Source organism: Aphelocoma coerulescens, chromosome 4 (genome assembly GCF_041296385.1).
Source record: "Aphelocoma coerulescens isolate FSJ_1873_10779 chromosome 4, UR_Acoe_1.0, whole genome shotgun sequence".
Taxonomy (NCBI): domain Eukaryota; kingdom Metazoa; phylum Chordata; class Aves; order Passeriformes; family Corvidae; genus Aphelocoma; species Aphelocoma coerulescens.
The window spans coordinates 7279258-7292814 of record NC_091017.1 but is presented as its reverse complement, the minus strand read 5'-3'; the positions used below and the strand labels follow the sequence as shown (position 1 = coordinate 7292814).

At 36.4% G+C, this 13557-nt stretch overlaps 1 protein-coding gene across 2 annotated transcripts in view; it reads left to right on the top strand.

Annotated features, from left to right (window-relative positions):
* SCLT1 (sodium channel and clathrin linker 1) overlaps positions 1-13557 on the top strand; it is a 30941-nt gene that overhangs the window by 6908 nt on the left and 10476 nt on the right. For both annotated transcript variants that reach the window (XM_069012675.1, XM_069012674.1), the window contains exons 8-18: positions 768-833; positions 2719-2789; positions 5220-5310; positions 5473-5564; positions 6178-6355; positions 7952-8050; positions 8550-8621; positions 9322-9396; positions 9867-10012; positions 10300-10492; positions 11880-12076. In XM_069012675.1, coding sequence (XP_068868776.1) covers positions 768-833; positions 2719-2789; positions 5220-5310; positions 5473-5564; positions 6178-6355; positions 7952-8050; positions 8550-8621; positions 9322-9396; positions 9867-10012; positions 10300-10492; positions 11880-12076 — 1280 coding nt within the window. The remainder of the gene's footprint in view (positions 1-767; positions 834-2718; positions 2790-5219; positions 5311-5472; positions 5565-6177; positions 6356-7951; positions 8051-8549; positions 8622-9321; positions 9397-9866; positions 10013-10299; positions 10493-11879; positions 12077-13557) is intronic.

Sequence of the window (13557 nt, the reverse complement as noted above, 5' to 3'; positions counted from 1 at the left end):
TAACTAAATCTTGGGTGGATATTAATGCCACTGTGGCAAGAACAAGGTTAAACAGCCTTTTATTCTTAAATGCTACTGGTCTCCCAGAGAAAACAGCTCTTCAGTTAAATAAACTTCTATTTTAGGTTTAGCTTTCAGTGAAGGAGCAGCAAAGAGCTGTCAGAGCTAAACAGAAATAGGTAAGATCAAGTAGAATTAGAATTGATGGAAGGCAAGGAGGAGAGAGGCTGTCATAAGGACTGGATATAGTTGGTAAAAGAGGAGCAGGAATAGGTTTCTAGCATATCCTTGGCCTTGAGACTATTAGATAGCACCATTAGAAGGTGTTTCATCTCAGGGACTTCAGTCCTCTCTCTGCTCTGAAGGCACCTGGCATGCTGCAGGTGGTTTTTCTGGGTTATCCTAGTTCTCCTAGGATGATAGAGTTCACATTCAGGGACTCAAGAGCTTAACTCAGCCCTTTTTTTTTTTGTATGGACACAAGACATCCTGTATGGCAAAGAGCAAATTAAAATGTCCCTAACAGGCATTTTTGAATTAAGGGGTACATGTCTGCTACTTTGCTTAGCAAAAATGCTTGTAGCAGCATCACAGTCTGTTTGGCTCTGCAAGGGCACTGCTCATCTTTACTTTCATGTTTTGATAGTAAGTGCATGTGACTTTTGGAAGGAGGCAGTTGCAAATGTTTTCAGTTGACTCTAAAGCTTTCTCATTGTGCACTCTTTATGATGATAATGATTATAAGAAACTCTGAATTCTCTTTTTAGGATCAACTGACTAGCTTTCAGCAGTTGACTCGGCAACTGCACGTGGCCAAGGAGAAGATAGAGTTGGTGAGTAAAACCTTCTGAGCAGTGAACTAGAATTTATTTTCCTCCTAGACCCCCAAAGTAAAAAACCAAAGCAAAACGTCCTTCATACATACCTGGTTGAAAAAGAAATTATGCCAATCAAATTAGCAAACTTCTCCAGCAACCAGAAAGTAGTGATATCTTTATTCCTGAACTCCAAACACCAGGTCAAGGTGATTGAGAGGTCAGCTTTTAATTTTATGTGAGCTCTTTCTTTTATAATTCAGTGGTAAGCTTACACTCAGAATTATAGTGTGTGGTTAGTGTACTTCACACATTCAAAAATGTCTTCACAAAGCAAACATTTTTTTTAATTATGCCCTCTTGCATCTGCTACCTCTGGCACATGTTTATCCATTCCTATTTTGGTACTGCTGTCTTCAGTGTCTTTGTCCTTTTTGCTCATTTTTCTGAGCTCTAATAATCTTCCAGTGCTTTATTCACATCCTTAGACTGTGAAGCTTTTTAGTCACTAAGCTTTCGCCCAAGACTTCCAAAATTGACAAACAGTTTTAGAAGAAACTGTCAGGTAGTTTTTTGTAGAAAAATTGAGGTGCAGGAGGGGGTGAAGTTTTTAAGCTTTTGACGGAGCAGCTTTGTTTTTGAAAGACATGATTCTTGTATGATTTTTTTTGAGTGTTTATTTTGAATAATGGCAGTGCAAAAAGACTCATAACCTACTCCAGCAGCCTACTCTTTTATCACTGAAACCTTTTTTCCTCACATCAGAGAAAAGAGTTAAGACAGTATTTAAGATAAAGATAATCCATTTGTTTGCATCATCCAAAAAACATTTGGCGCCATCTGTTACCAAAGTCATAAAGATGTCATGGGATAAAGCATCAAGCCCTTTTTTGAACTAACAAACTGAAAAATAGGAAGAGACACATTAATTAGCCACATTTTTTATTGTGGTAAAACAGCTGTGTTTCCTAGGTGTGCTCAGGTTGGAATTGTTCAGCATATTTATGCATGTTCTGGAAATGAGATTCAGTATTGAAGCAACAGTGTTCACTGCTGATATTAAAAAACTGATGTGAACTGCAGAAATCTGCAGAAAGATCTTGTTGATTATCTGAGTTAAATTTATCTGACATTTTGTTGATATTAATAAAACCAAAATGTTGACTGTGGGCAAGATGGGGTTTTTGCTTTGGGTACTCCATGATGATCTTGAAATGGACTGTTAGCACCCAGAAAAGATATTTTAGAAGTAGGAAGTGCCTGAAAACAATTCTTAGCAACAGTCAAAAAAGCAAGAAGAACATAACAATTAATAGGAGGTGAGGGGGGGAAAGGAGAATATTGTGCCTCTTGAATGCTGCCAGCCATTGTGGTCATCTTTAATATCTCAGTGTAAGGTATATGTGAACTTTAGAAAAGGCTAGTTTTCATAAAAATATGAAATTATTCTTAAATAGGGAGACAGTGGAAGGAGAATTACACCTCCAGTACTGTGGCTGGCATAGAAAAGAAGGCAGAATGAGCAATTGCTCATTGTCCCTTGTCCCTAGAACACAGGAATTCTTCGCAGCAGTGGGTGGTCTACTGTGTCACAAGGGATTCCAGGCTCCTAAACTAGATGCAAGTGCAAATGACAGGTCTCAGCTACTACAGTTACTGTCTCATGAAGTTCTTACATTACCAAGGTGTGGGGAAAGAAGGGGAGGAGCATCTCTCTGCTTTCACCTTTATAAAATACTTTGCAAAAACCTTGGCACTTGAAGACCAGCTACAGTGTTAAATAGACCTTACTGGCTGTTTTTATGGTACTATATTCTGTGGAAATGTCCTATAATAATTCTGAATGTATAAGATTTTCAATACATGTAATGAACGTGTTGCAAATATCTCTTTATTTTTGCAGACCAATCAGCAGTTTCTGAAAACTGTGACAGAACAAAATGTGGAACTAGAGCAGCTACGCAAACAACTGAGGTATAAACCAGGCAGATTAAAAAAAAAAAAAAAAAGTCTTTTCTATAGCTTTTCCTAACCTGCTGCTGTGTCATGGGCCTTGTTTGTGCTGCAAGCTAATTTCATCCTCGTAGTTACAATGGTTTCAGTAACTGTCTCTGAAGTTTGTTGGACATCATTAGTGTTATGGTAACATATGTCCAGTTAGTGTTACTCGGTTCAGCTTTTCCCTGAAATAGTCCACATTTGACCTTTGATTTAAAAGGAAAAAAAAGTGTCATTATCACAGCACAATTGATTCTGAAGATAGGCTTTCATTAGAATGCAGTTTGCTCAAAAGCCAGTTACATGGTTGCTCATCACAGTTCTGAAATTTGAATGTTCAAACAAGCTTCCAATTTTTAATAATTTTAATAAAATTTGCTTTTACTCCTTATCAATAAAGAGCTCTACACCATAGGTTCTGTGGAAGTTAAAGGCAAAAGAAGTGTTAATTACACCTGGAGTGTATCAAGGAAAAGGAGAAATAATATCTGTGACACAATTTTGATTTGTGTTTACAGCTGAAGTCTATTCAATGCCAGTTTACTGTGTCTGTTCTCTCTTTTAACTAGTGATGGTTGAGGTCAAATTAAATTTTTTTTTCATTCAGCAGTAGATTTATGGATTGAGAGTAAAACAAGAAATTCAGTCATTATCTGTCTGTCATTACAGGTGCTGATTATGCTCACTTTCCTCTCAGATCAGCCTAAAGTCCTTGCACATCTAAAAACTCTGCTGGGTTTTACTCCCAAAGTTAATAGGAGCAGCTCTGTCTAGCCCTAAAAAGTGCTGCAGTGGTTCTCCAAGGAGTCTGGAATATTTTCACCAGTTGATTCTGGTAAACATGAAGACATAGTCTGCATGGATTATATAGCATATAGTGCAGACAATTCTAATCCTTTTGGATATTTTTAATAGTTTTACATGATTTAAGGTAATAGAGTGCTAAGTCAGGAATGCAAAAGTAGATTGAAAAAAAAACTCATGTGTTGTAGAATTTAGGTTTAAATTAGGTTTGAGTGGCCTGGGTAAAACACACAAATTAAGAAACTTGGCATTGCTAGGGCATGGATCTGCATTTCAGGATCTTAAAGCTCTCAAACAGAGATAACTTGCTAAGATGAGGTTAAAGATAGATTGCATAGTGTAGAATAAAAGCTTCCTCTTTACAATCAATTTGTTGCATTTGCATGCATCTGAATTCAATCTGAATCTGAATTTGGTGTTCAAATGCATTTTTAATACTTAAGGTGCTCTTATTTTTTTATGATGTCCTTACGGTTTTCTTATTTTTCCCTTCTTATGCTGCCTTTTGGGTTTTTATTGTTTTACAGCACTTTTAGAAATATTTGGCAGGAGGCAATTTAGTGTCCTCCTGAATTTACAGTACTTCTTGTAGGAGAAACATGCAATGTTTCAGATGGAGAAGGGTCAAAGTTTTGGACCTGCACTGAAGACCCTTTGTTTAGGAATAACGGTTTTATTGTAGATTTTGCTTGTTAAAGAAATTGTAACCAAATTAACTTTTCCAATTAATTAGGCTGAAGTATTTGCTGTAAAATTGCTTGGATTATGTATATTTTGCTTAAGATTTTTGTATATGTACAGTATTGACTTTTATGCCCTTGATTCAAAACCTTTATTTCTATAAGAAAATTTTGTTTGAAGTTGATTGTTAGAAGTATTAAATATTTTCTAGGTTTTTTCATGACTATTGGTGCTGCAGTTTGCATGAGCTAATGTAATACATGTTTGCTCTCTTCTAACTTTATCATAGAGTCAGTCATTGGTTTTTAAATTTAGCCTAATTAATTGGGTTACACCCCAGGTGAAGGCTCTCTGTGTCTTTCTGTTCCCAAGTCAGAGGAGGAGGAGGGTTGCTTTTTTCAGCAGACTTTTCTACTGAGGATGAGGAACCACTAGTCATTAACATGATTCACTAAGAATTCCTTTCTTTTTTTTTCCTCTTCTCCTTCAGCCCACAAAAATTACTCAGCTTACAAAGCACATCAGCTAAATTCTTTAGAAGTGTATAATGATTTTTTAAATTCCTAGTCCTATTGCTCTAAAAAGTGAAATCTAATTCTGCAAAAGACTTCTCTGCTACATATCTGTGACTAATTATACTTGTTATTGAATCACTTGAAGTTTTTGATTGCCTAGTCCTCCTCCTTTAATCAAATGCATACACCTTCCTCCTAACCTGTCTTTAAGAAGTCATTTCCACAGGACTTTGGAATTTGGTATTCCTCTCTCTCTCTCTGCCACACAGTGAGAAGGAGAAGGGGGAAACCTCTTCTGCCCTGTAAGAACAATATTGTGAAGTTTTTCTGCCCTTCACAGCTGTTCCAACAAAGTTTTAATGGGCCCTTTTTTTCCTTCTATAATAATTGTTTTCTTTATATACAGGCAAGCCAAAATTGATGGACAGGCAGCAAATGCAAAGCTTGAAGAAATGACAACATTGAAAGAGAAGCTTCAGAGCCAATTGGACAGAAAGGTATGGTAGAGAAAGAAATAATTTCTATTGCAGTTGAACGGACAGTCATTTTCTGAATGCTGACGTTAAATTAACGTTATCTAGCTTGTTTTATATAAGTATATCTTTATTTTCTTCAGGGAAGCTCAAACCATGTCTGGATAATACTTTGGTTCTTTCCAGGAAGAAGACAGGATATCTGCCCAGGAGAGAGAAACAGCATCTGACAAACGCTTGCAGCAAATGCAGTCTAGTATGAAACAATTAGAAATAAGGTAAAGAGAGCTCATGGTGTGTTACCAACAAACAAGATACATGCAAAAATTATGCCTTGGCTCTACCAAAATAGAGGGGTTGTCTGTCTTTGTATGTGTTTGTGGCAAACATGTTAGGAAATAACAGAGATGTTTTTGATGATCCCTCTGAGGCTCTCTTGTCCTTTCTTGTGCCTGCCAATACTGACAATCATAGTTCAACAATAAGAATTCCTGAGCTGTTGTGAAATTACCAGTGGTTTTCTGTCTCTAATACTATAGCTGCAACTTCATTGCCCACTTCCAATTATTCCATTTCCTCCACAGAGGAAAACTTTATTTCTTCTGGGGCTGTTCTATTCTGGTTTAATATAGAGCATTTTTAGTGATGTCACTGGGATTATCACTGGGATTCTTCTAAGGATCTTCTGAGATTAGATATCTGAGTTAACTCCTTTAATTCTGTTTCTTTCTGGGACTTGCTTAATCATCAAACTCCAAATACTCTGTCCAAAAACAAGCTGAAAACAATGCAATTTGGACAATTTATGAACAGATACTTCCTAATAGCTTGGTTTGAATGGATCAGTGTCTTAATTAACCATCACATTGTTACATTTTTGCTGTCTTGTAGATTGTGTGTTACTGTTCAAGATGCTGAACGGCTGAGAACAGAAAGAGTAGCCCTGGAGGAGCAGATCAGAGAGCTTCAGGCCAAGTCTGCCAATCTAGAAAGTGAGAGGTATGATGCTGTTGTAAAAGTCCAAGACTGCATACAGCTCTTGGAAGAAGCTAACCTGGAAAAAAGTCAGGTAAGTCATTGGATGAAGGTATTACCTAGAAATTAGGGTGTTTAGGATACACAAACTAGCTTATTTTATGTCTGTTGGGCTAAAATTAGTTGTGCATAGAGAGCAAACTGGGATGTGACCACACATCACTCAGACTTGTCATACAGTATAAACTTCAAAGCATATGTTGAGTGCCTGGACAAAGGTGATCTGAGGGATAGCACTGTACCTAAACATGAATCTTCCAAAGTTTTTGACAAGAGTTCAGAGTCTCTTTTCAAGTACTTACAAACAAATTGGTGGCGTCAGAATAAAAAGGAAGGTTCTGTTGTGAATTTGTAACTGTTTCTGACAAGACATAGGACATAAAATAAGTGCAGTCATCAACAAAGAAATCCAGACATGTGGAGAGACCTTAAAAGAAACATTTATGTACAATGTGTGATTAAACTATCATAGAATAATGGTGATGCCAAAAATATAGATACAAATATATGGCTCAAGGAGCCAAAACAAAGCAGATAGTTCTTAATTTACTGCTCTGGCTAACATCCTGAATTTTTCAAGCTGGGAAGAAAATTTAATGAACAAAGGGAAAAAAATGTTCTATTAATGAACAGAAGAAAAAAATGCACATTAATATACATATCTGTTAACATGTGTTTTAAATTGTCTTCTCCCTGCTCTGTAGAAGATGGAGGTGGAAATTACAGTAACACTTCTTCTGTTCACACTACAAAGCACACGAAGCTAAGCTTATAAAAGACATCTGAAGAATTTTGAGAGTAGTTTGAGTAATAAAAAACAAAGTTGAATTGTATGGGAGCAGTAAAAGAGAGCATGGCCAGTGAAATGGCATGTTACTGCCTGGAGTGAGTAACCTTCCATGGGCTTAGTTTATTTCATCCATTAGGGGCTTTTTTACATCTTTCTCCCTTTATGCATATACACATTCTCTGTGTGCCACCTAGGATTCTTGGTAGGTGAGATCAAAAATCCTGTATTCTGTAATCTTTTCTCCTGTTACACTGTAAAATCAGTGGCTTTTTACATCCCCCAGAGAAAGGGTTCCTTGCTACACTTTTTTTTGTAATTCTCACGATTCACTGTTACCCAGCATGAGAGTGTCTGCATGCATGTTCCTTAGCTACTTATAAATCTTTATTCCTTTACTTTTAGTTTTCTGGGAGATGAGTAATTTAATATAAAATGCTTGGCTATATGTAGGAGTGTGTGTGTCTAAAGGTATTCCGTTTCCTAAGACAGACCTTTCTTATTAGACATCCTGGCCCCAGATAGAACACTGGAGAGTAGCTTTGCCTTTTGCTCTGGATTCCTGTGTCTTCTGTATAATTCCATGCTCAGCCAAAATCTCCCCATCCCAACAGAAAAAGGCATCTACTGTCACTAACTCTTTGTGTGGTTCTGATTTACAAGAATGTGCATTTAGTGCAACATGTTTTCACTGTTCTTGTTTTCTTGTTGAGTCTCAGTGTCAGCTACTCCAAAGTAAAAAGGAAGAAAAGGTGTCTTTTGAGCAGTATGGGTTTTTCTATTGGTGCTCCTAGTATCACACTGAAATACCAGCTGTATTTTATTTTGTTATTTTTCTTCTAGGCATTCTTTGAGGAGAAACAAAAGGAAGAAGAAATCAAAAAACTGAAGGATGAAATGTCTCAACTTGCAGAAAGCACTGCTGCAAGAATTAGAAAGGAAGTAAGTTACGATCTTTAGAAAGAATAGGAAGATTTTTTGGTTTTCCTCAGAGTGCAAAGCTACTGCTGGTGCACAGTCATCATGACCAGTTTTCTTACAAGAGTTTGGATATATAAATGGCAAAGCAGCCTGCTGATAGCACCATACTCTTCAGCATTTATTGTCTAGACACATATCCTAAACAAGAACCAAAACTGTTGATGTCTCTGCAGACACTGGTATGGAGAGGGCTGCACTGTGAAGATGTGAATGACACTTGTTGTGGCGTCTTCATTTGTGCTTTTGTGTTTTCTAAACACCCTCAGTTAAAGTAGTATGGTTTGATAATAATCATTCTAGCATACCATAAGAGTTTTCAGTCCCAGGTGTTTTCGTGCTTTATATACATGCACCACATATAGACTATATGTGTACATATATATGTGTGTGTGTCAAAAAGCAAGATGGAAAAGTAGTTTGTGGGACTAATTTTGTAGTTTTGGTTTGGTTTTGGTCACAGGTAGACACTGCAAAGAAGCAATGTAACGTGCAGGTTTCTCGGCTAACAGAAGAAGTTTCAGCTCTTCAGATGGTATGGAGTTGACTGATAAAAATATTTTCAGTAGCAAAACATTTGAGACTTCTGGGTTTTGCTGATCAAATACTTTCACTAGAATTTAGTATTTTAGGTCAACTAAATGTGATGAATGAGTAATTGTGTAGGACATTCCTCTGTTACTGTATAGCACATTACATGCTGCATGTCTCCAGAGATGGGTTCACAGGCATTTTGACAGTGAGATCTGTGCTCTAGAAAATATTTCCCATGTGATGGCTTTTCTTAAGAATCCCTGTTTTTTTCAGAGATACACTAAACTCAGCCTTCTGTGCTTATCTGTAGTTGTGTGTGTAGAAATGAAATATATGAAAGCTGATAAACTATCCTAAGTGAGTCTGTAGATCACAGTCATCATATTTTGAGTGAACCAGGAACTTGTAAATAAATACATAAAACATACAATAACTACATAATAAATCATGCAGGTGACCACAAGAATTCAGTGCTTATGCACCTATTTATGCATTAGGTTTTTTTAAAAAAGGTTTCATTTTACGTTGTCTTAGTCTGTGTATTGAGTGATCCTATAGAGAAAATAATGAGCAGGTAAATATAATCAAATGCATCCATGGCAGCAGCAAGAACTGCATTTACATTGGGCAGGGTTTGGCTTCAGCACTTCTTGAATTTTTATTTTGATTTATTCAATCTTAAAAATGACTTTTATATAAAGGAATGCGGAGAAAAACAGAGTCAAATTGAACGAGCCATTAGAGAAAAGAGAGCAGTGGAAGAAGAACTTGAAAAGGTAAGGCAACTGTTTGTATTTTTACATCACATTTAAGATCTCATTTCAGAAGGAAAAAATACATAGATTTTTCCTGTTTTTCACGTGTTTCTCCTTTAACTTTCTTATTTTATTTTTGAGTAGATTTTTCTTAATCGTAAATTTTCATATATTTACTTCAAGGTTGTTTAGTTTTTTGGGGTTTTTTTTTCTTAATCCAGAGAATGTTTTAAAGCTGCAACACCAAACTGAAAAAGAAAGTTCTCTGAAAAGTGTAAACAGCAAAAGAGATGTTTAATATAATCCAGAGGAATGCTGGTACATATTCCAGTTAAGATCAACAGACAGAAAACTAAATAAATGTCTGATCAGATCTTTGGAAACTTATTTTTTCAAGTTGCAGTGACAGTGATAGAAATGCAGTTTTAATTTAAATCATGAGAGAATAGGATGCAATGAGGAGTAAACTTACATATAAGTTTACTCTTCAGGTTTACAGGGAGCACAGAGCGCATGAATCTAACAGCAGACAGCTTGAGCAGCTGCATCAGAAGTATTTACTTGCAGAAGCTGCCAAAGATGACCTTCAGCTGAGTCTGCAGATGATACAAAATAAACTGAAACAACTGGAAATGAAGTAAGTGATGTTACAGATGTTTACAGAAGTAAGAAGAGAAAGCAGTGGAAATTATTTCAGACTTTTCCAATTGTTGAATGTGTGTTAGGGTTTTGTGAAATCTTTTTATTCTGTAACAGACATAATATCAAGATACCATAATTTTGAAACCCAAGATTGATTTTATCAATTCCATCATGATAAAATTCTTTGCTGATTTGTGCATCACTCCCGGTCTATATCCTTTGTCCTTTGGTTCAGGAGTTGTTCAATTCTTCAGCTACAGCCAGACTTTCCTTCTCTTTTAGCTCTGAGGAAGAGAAATCTCGTTGCCAGGAAGTTATCTCTAAATTGCAAAGCACTCTGGATTCAGAAAGAGAAAAGAGTGCCTTTGTCAGTGAACAAAGACTAAAACTTCAGCAAGAGAATGAACAATTGCAAAATGAAATGGATGGTTTGAGAAAACTGGCAGTGGAGGCTCAACAAAGAGCTAAAATAAAGGTATGTTTTATATATATTTTTTTTTTTTTTTTTTTTTTTTTTGTAATGTAAGACTAATATTTGCTTAATAAGGCAGCAGTTCTAAGAAAAAAGCATTAAATGTTTAAATTAAGATTGAGAGTTTCAATGATGCTTCCCGGTTGCCGCTTAAAAGTAATTTTATTGTTGCATTGTGTGTCCTCAGAATCCATGGGGTAACTCAATCTCTGCTAATTAAATTGTATTTTAATGTGTATTAAATTCTCTGTGATAAGAAGACCCCAGAAGTTCTTTGCTTAAAATAAGATGAATAGATTAAGTAATATTGCAATTCCCGATCTTCATTTATTTCTTGTCTCTAATGTGTTAGAAATCTATGTCTGACTTTCTGCCCAGAGTGTTCCTCTACTTGTGTGTGCACCATGTTGTCAGGGCAGCATGTAACTAATAAATAATTTAATAGTGGGGCTGTCAAACTTTGGCTCTGTATTTTCTGGGCAGAAAAAATTCTTCTCTGTGCTTAATCTTGCAAACAAGATTATTGGCTGAAAGCTGGTTTGTTCTTTTTGAACATGTTCCATTGAATGCCCCTGAGCAGACTGCAGGTGGGGTAAGGAATCAGTAATAACCTCAGTACCAGGATTCATGGTACCCTTGGCTTCTGAAGGGGGGAACAGCTTGGACCCTTGATGTGCTTTCTGAATATACAGAGCTGGTACTTTCCCCTCTGCAATGTACAGATACCAAAAAAGGGATCTAAGAATCTGGAGCAATGAAGACAACCTCAGTAAGCAGTTTTACAAGGTGTGAATGGGGACCATCTCCAATCTGGCTTCCACTTTGCACTACAAGATAAAGAAAGCGGTCAAATTTACCAGGAAATCTTGTCCAACTCCAGAACCCTTTGCTTAAACAAAGGATCAGAATCTTGTAACAGATAGGTAGTGGACATGGAGCACAGAAGGCATATACTAAATCTTTGTCTGTCTCACATTTAATCAGACAGGCTTCCATTATAGTCACAGATAAGATTCACTGCTTGATTTCATTTCCCTCTGATGTACCAAGGATTTCAGATGCAGTTAAGAAACTCCTAACACATTTAGCTAGACGAAAAAGAAAGAACGTCTTTCTGTGGAGAAAACACCGGGGAGAAGAATAAAGATTACTTACAAAAATAAGCATACACAGCTCATTATCCTTTATTGTCAGTTGTACCATTTGCTTAAATTGGCTTTGGGAACATGTATCTCTGAGTATATAATTAGAAGTTTAATTATTATATGTTACATGCTCTCAACAAATGTTTATAAATTTTACTCAGGCATTGTAAAACAACTGAAAAAAAAAAGGTAAAGAGTGAGAGATTGAGAGATTTGATTGTACCAGATTTGTGGGGTTTTTTTAGATAAGCACAATGGAGCATGAGCATGCAGTGAAAGAACATGGGTATGAGGCCCGACTGAAGGAGATGGAGGACACCAGTCACAAGTCCACTGCTGAGCTCAGACGTCTCTTAGTAGCTCAGCAAAAAGCAACAAACCGGTGGAAAGAGGAAACAAAAAACCTCACTGAAACTACAGAAGCCAGGATTCGTAATCTGAAGTAAGTGCAGTTTTGTTCCCCTTCTGCAAAGTGTGTTTCAGATATTATTTTGTGTAGGGCAGTAGACCTGTGGTGAAAAACCGTGAGGAGCAAACCATCCAGAGTCAAAGATGTGCTTGCAGCAAAACCAAGAATGGTGTAAACAGAACTCTTGATGTCTCTATGAAGTTAGCACTGAAGTAAAAGTTACACTGTTTCATTATCTTGTTGATAATGTGTGAGTTTTTGTAATGACAAAAAGGTAAATGGAATATATTACTTTTGACTTTCCCTTTCAAGGTACAGCACACTCAATTTAGAGAATTTTAGCTGTGGATTGTGAGAACTTTACCTCTTCAGAAAAGCATCAGTTCTGGAGTGAGTCTCCAGACTTCTAAAATAAACTGGACAAACCCTCTTAGAATGTACATCTCATGTTCTCTTCTGAGCATTTGCTGTCATAAATGAAGATAAAAATGGGTTGTGTGATTTTCCTAAGAAAAAATACAGTATACATTTTACTTTTCTCTTAATTTGTCCATATTTCTAGGCTGATACTTGTACTTACAGTACAGAATATAAGAATATTTTCATTTTCACAAGTTTGCCCTTTGCTTCATTTCATTTCTAGGCTCAGGAAACTTTCTGTTAGCTCAAGCAGACTATTAATTTGAGATTAAATTAGCCTGGTGGTTTTATAGAACTGCATAGAAATGTATGTCCTCAAGATCTCTTCCTCTTCAAAATTGGTTGAAAATGGGAGGAGGCTTACACACTGGTCCACAGTAACTGCTAAACTGCTTGATTTCATAAGTCTTATTTCTTTAAAATTAAAGTGGTTAGAAAGGAATATAACATTGCATTATCTTTCAGTGGGTTTGAGAACAAAAGTTCAGGGTATGCAGCTCTGTTAAACTGATACATTTGAAGCAACCCTTTAATCACTTAACGTGATGCACTCCTGTGGTTCTTTGCTCAGACTGATTTTAGAAGTTGCTTTACTGTCATGTTAACATTGAAGCAAAACCTTTCCCTGTTAAAACTGGGAGCCTGTGAATTCTAGCTGTCATTTCCTTTGGGGTTGTCTTGGGGTTTTTTCATGTTTTATTATTAATGTAAGGCTTTACATATTCTCAGCTTCAAGCATATTTCCAGTATCCCATGCAATTTTGGAATTACAGTTTCTGAAGCATAGCTTGGCATTTCTTGGCTGTCAGAATTCCAGTGGTGTGAGTGGAATTAGAACCCAAACCTCTAAACACGAGCCAGGAAAATCTACCCTGCCACTACTCTTAACCTGGATATCCATCTTTGCAGTGAAGTATGTGCTCATCTTTACTTCCCCTGAGTAAACAGTTATAGGGGTTTTTTACCTTACCTGTTCAGATACAGGCTGGCTTTATTTTCCCTTAAAATATATTGCATTTTGCAAAGATTATTATTAAACAGTTCTTTAAAAAAGGAAAAAGTCTCTCTCAGAAGACATCAGTATTGAGCATTTT